The 5,326-nt window shown below is 38.0% G+C and overlaps 1 protein-coding gene across 3 annotated transcripts in view; it reads right to left on the reverse strand.

The window, feature by feature from the left end:
• The window catches only part of LOC106519645 (protein sidekick-1), a 321,354-nt gene that overhangs the window by 29,745 nt on the left and 286,283 nt on the right, over positions 1 to 5,326 (reverse strand). For all 3 annotated transcript variants that reach the window (XM_014011403.1, XM_014011402.1, XM_014011401.1), the window contains one exon: positions 924 to 1,118. In XM_014011403.1, the coding sequence (XP_013866857.1) occupies positions 924 to 1,118 (195 nt within the window). The remainder of the gene's footprint in view (positions 1 to 923; positions 1,119 to 5,326) is intronic.

Raw genomic sequence — 5,326 nt, forward strand, 5'->3', positions numbered from 1 at the left:
CACATACACAAACATGAAATCCTCAGAGCTTACAAAAAGTTTTTTTTTTCTAACTTGCTGAAACTACAAGCAACACCATCAGCGAACCATCAACCACATACTGTTTGCTGCAAACACAGCAAAAGATACGTCCCTGTGGGTTTTTCTCACAGTAGATAGTTTGACTCGGTGTAGAAAAAAATAACAGCATTTCATTAGGATCCTGTGAGAGTTCTGAGTCCTGGGCTTGGCTCATAAAGACGGTACATCTAGACTGAAGCTATCCTAAAAACAAAAGTATATTCAAAGTTCAGCAGCGGTGATTTACGGTCGTTTTTGGTTGAAATGTTCTTTTGTTGCGTCTCTGTGTTCTGACCCACCTTCATGTTGGATAGAACAGTGTGTAGGAGACTTTTAAAAGGTATTACTCCTTAATGCTTCATAAAAACTAATTTCTTACATTCATCCTTGGCAAAAAAAAAACAAAAAAAAAACGGTCTGCTGTCATGGAAATGGAGCTCACATTATAACATTTATGTTCTTGATAACCCTTGTTGCTGCTCTGATCATTTAGACCACTTAGCAGAGCAGCCAAMGTCTAGAATAAAGAGACACTTTTCAGTAAATCGCTTAATGTTGATGTGGTCAAATTATGCTTTTTTTGTATATATTTTTACAATGCTTTAATAAACAGATTAACAGACGTAATAATGTGATTATTACTAGAATATTACACTAATAAACCAATTAATAACAGAGGTAATAAAGTGATTATTACTAGAATATTACACTAATAAACACATTAAGAACAGAGGTAATAAATGATTATTACTAGAATATTACACTAATAAACACATTATTACCTGGCTTATTGAATAGATTTATACCAGAGGTAATAAAATGATTATTACTAGAATATTACACAGGTACAAATGTGGTCTTACCTCTGCGCTCAGTAGTAATCACCAGGGCTYCCTGAGGCTCACCCCAGCCCACGGCAGTGCGAGCGGTGAGGCGGAACCTGTAGGACTGTTCAGAGGAGAGTCCGGTGACGGTAAACTGGCGAGCGTTGGAGCCCACTTCCACTGTAGTCCATCGCTGGGGGTCCCTGCTGTCGAGACGGTAGGATATTTGGTAGCCTGGCGAGAAACAGGAGAAAAGACAGAAGGTACAATGGAGATGATGGGAATGTGTGAGAAATGTTTACATCTAAACATGTTCCTTCATGGTTCTCAACACTCAAAGATGTGTCTCCTTCTGTTCACTCTACTCACATATGATTGCTCTGCAAGTTACCCAGGAAATCATATTGAGACGTTGGCAGATGACATAGCTGTTCTCAGTGAGAGAGCATTCTGACATGTTGTACYACAGGCTGGTATAGAATCTGAACTGCAAAGAGTGACTAAATCAGCTCAAAATTAAATCCCTTCACTAGAGGACATTTACACCAGTAAATTTAGGACCAGAGCAACAACCATTATGGTGAACCCCACCCATCCAGCTTGTGAACTGTTCACCCCATCCCTCCCTTAGGCAGAAGGTTGTGCAGCTTCAAAGCCCAGACAACAAGGCTGAGGACTCTTCTTCCCTGAGGCTGGGAGACTCATGAACTCAGTCCCTAAGCTGCCATGTGGACWTTTATTTTTTTTAACTTTTATGTTGTTTATTTGTTATTTTAAACTAGACTGAAGAACATGTTTCAGTTTCCATTGTTTCAGACATGGCGAACAACAATAAATCTGATTTTGTGTGCACTGTGTCCCATTAATACACTTTCAAACTTGAGAAGATCTGACACATGTGACCTCTGTCCTAAATAAAGTTAGAGTTTTTGACGGTGAAYTCCAGGCTCCCATACTTACATTTTCTTTTACTGACATAACATAAACATACAACCTCTCTTGTGCAACCTTGGCAGTGACCCATGATATACACGGCTTGTGTCTGTTTCTCTGTCTCATGTGCAGCAGGCCATGTAATAACACCAACATCCTTCAACACATACACGAGCCACTGATCCCCATCCGAGCTTTGCACAGGCCACTGGCCACTCACAAAGACTTATATTACAAGCATTGTGTTGAACACCAAAAACGCACACTCCCATATAGCCCCCGTGTGTCTAGAAACAGGTAGAAAACACACAACAAAGATCATGTGATTAGGTTTTACTGAGAATGTTGGAATAATACTTTGCTCAGAGGCACCTAATCTGGTTGTGGGAGTGATAATCCCATCAGATAGTCTGATTGTATGTTATTGTGAATTTTGCGTGTGGAACGTATATAAGAAAACATCTAGATCACAAATGGCATCTAAACAATTGGGTCGAGACTCATCATTTTTTTGTGCAAATTGTTGCTGCTGCTGAGGCTAAATCTAGGTTAAGAACAAGATCACATATTGAGCTTCATATTGCTTTCAACCATAATGCTGCACTGTGCTGTATGTATTTATATATTTGTTGATCGTAGTTCTTAATAAATCCATGTAAGTAAATGAATGTAAGACTACTTTATAACTGTGGGCTGCAAAATGATGTGTAACATTAATGGCCTCATCATTTCGCTAAACCGATGACCTTTCAAATACTGTTTATGCTTTTCACTGTTCATTCAGTCATGCCTGTCAACCAGTATGCTCCATATTTACCTTTCATATGGGATTTAACAGGACATCCAGTGAGGTATTGTATAAACATTATTATTCAAGGCGATGTTATGCTTTTAAATTTTTCCTTTTCACATTTAAATCATTCATTTGGGGTCTATATAAAGTGGAACTGCTAACCTTTGRTCTGAATCCCTCCTTATTTTAACTTTATAATCCCCTGTTTCACCCATTTCCGGAGGTCTGTCTCAGATCAACTCGTTGTGAGGCTGTCTCTTGGACAGCAAACGAGGCGCTCCACCTTCCAGAGTGGTTTATTCCAGTTTGATAGCAAAGATACGACTATATAATGGTGTAGAAACTTTTAATTTACAAATTAATTAAAAGATGTCAATTCAGCCTTACATGTTGGAGCCNCAAAGATCATGTGATTAGGTTTTACTGAGAATGTTGGAATAATACTTTGCTCAGAGGCACCTAATCTGGTTGTGGGAGTGATAATCCCATCAGATAGTCTGATTGTATGTTATTGTGAATTTTGCGTGTGGAACGTATATAAGAAAACATCTAGATCACAAATGGCATCTAAACAATTGGGTCGAGACTCATCATTTTTTTGTGCAAATTGTTGCTGCTGCTGAGGCTAAATCTAGGTTAAGAACAAGATCACATATTGAGCTTCATATTGCTTTCAACCATAATGCTGCACTGTGCTGTATGTATTTATATATTTGTTGATCGTAGTTCTTAATAAATCCATGTAAGTAAATGAATGTAAGACTACTTTATAACTGTGGGCTGCAAAATGATGTGTAACATTAATGGCCTCATCATTTCGCTAAACAGATGACCTTTCAAATATTGTTTATGCTTTTCACTGTTCATTCAGTCATGCCTGTCAACCAGTATGCTCCATATTTACCTTTCATATGGGATTTAACAGGACATCCAGTGAGGTATTGTATAAACATTATTATTCAAGGCGATGTTATGCTTTTAAATTTTTCCTTTTCACATTTAAATCATTCATTTGGGGTCTATATAAAGTGGAACTGCTAACCTTTGGTCTGAATCCCTCCTTATTTTAACTTTATAATCCCCTGTTTCACCCATTTCCGGAGGTCTGTCTCAGATCAACTCGTTGTGAGGCTGTCTCTTGGACAGCAAACGAGGCGCTCCACCTTCCAGAGTGGTTTATTCCAGTTTGATAGCAAAGATACGACTATATAATGGTGTAGAAACTTTTAATTTACAAATTAATTAAAAGATGTCAATTCAGCCTTACATGTTGGAGCCACAGTCTGACCCAGAGCCAGAAGAGATCATGATAACAATCAAATTGTACTTCGTAAGTCCAGATATGTCTGTTCAGTCACAAATATAGTTCAAAAAACGTCWTAGAAAAAAGAGAAAACTGAAGAAATGGAGAAATATGACCCTGAAAGAAAATAAAGACATATACACAGCACTGGGAAAAACTAAATTAAACCTTTCTGCCCTCATAGAGACTCCAAGCACACAACTAAATGTATTTAGTTGCTAAAAAAAGTGGATTTTGGATGATATGTCCATGATGAGTCCACTTTTTAAAATCTTATTTATGTTTTCTTTCTTCTTCTGCTACCTTTCATTTGATTTGTATTGTTTTGCTGTATGTAAATGYGTTTTGTTTTTGTTTTAAATGAAATGAGTAAATTTGATAATACATTTGCTCACCAGATCAAGCTTGCTCAATAATAATTTATGTTACTTGTGGTGTTTGTATAAAACCAGCAAAGAAGCTGCTGAAAATCCAAACTTTTCAATCTAATAAGGCCCTGACACACTAGACAACTTATGACAACATTTTTTATGTCTAAATTGCTAATAAAAGTTATATATTTGATCAATTTGTTTGATTTACATTATGCAAACGCCAAAAAAGAAGCTTCCTGTTGATTTTTTCGATTCTTTCAATGTAGATGTCTTTAAAATTTTTTACAAGTTGGCACAAGTTGTCTAGTGTGACACGGCCTTTAGCTTAAGTTCAGGAGAAAGTTCACACTTTCCCACACCTTTAGTCACCTGGACATCATGAATATAGACTTTAGTAAAAATGCTCCACAATGTCCAGTTATATTTGTCCACGCAGTATAATTTACTCAATACATTCCTCATTGCTTTCATTTCTTACTTCATATCCACCAACACACACTTATCCTTCTAGGAGGTCCTAAGYTGGCCAGCATGTTTGCCCACCGTGACAGTCCCTCCTCTCTGAGTCTCTTTTCTCTCTAACCACCCATCACGAGACTCCCCAGACAAGACTCAACCTTCAGATCGACTCAGCCTCTCATCCTCACGTTAACTYTGAACAAACCTGTAAACCCACTTTGACGCGGTGTGGTCCCCCGGCTTGTGAAGTCTGAGTGGAATAAACACAGTCATACTTGTGAGGGCTTTAAGGGCTCTGCCGTCCTACAGGTGCTATCAGCTCAAAAAGAGACATAATCTTTTAATTCACTCGAGGATGCAGCTGTCWCCGGTATTTATTAGACGGAAACACGAACAACTCTGAAAGCCTCTGTGGTGGTACGGATTTTGGATGTTTGTTTTGACACAAATATCTATTTCATTTAAGAAATTGTGCTGCAGCGTGTTAAACCGACCACATTTAGTGGAAGTAATGAAAGAATATTGATATGGAGTCAGACGGAGGTGCTGCCACTAATTATCATGGGTAAAAGCAGGGGGG

Source organism: Austrofundulus limnaeus, unplaced genomic scaffold (genome assembly GCF_001266775.1).
Source record: "Austrofundulus limnaeus strain Quisiro unplaced genomic scaffold, Austrofundulus_limnaeus-1.0 Scaffold80, whole genome shotgun sequence".
Lineage (NCBI taxonomy): Eukaryota > Metazoa > Chordata > Actinopteri > Cyprinodontiformes > Rivulidae > Austrofundulus > Austrofundulus limnaeus.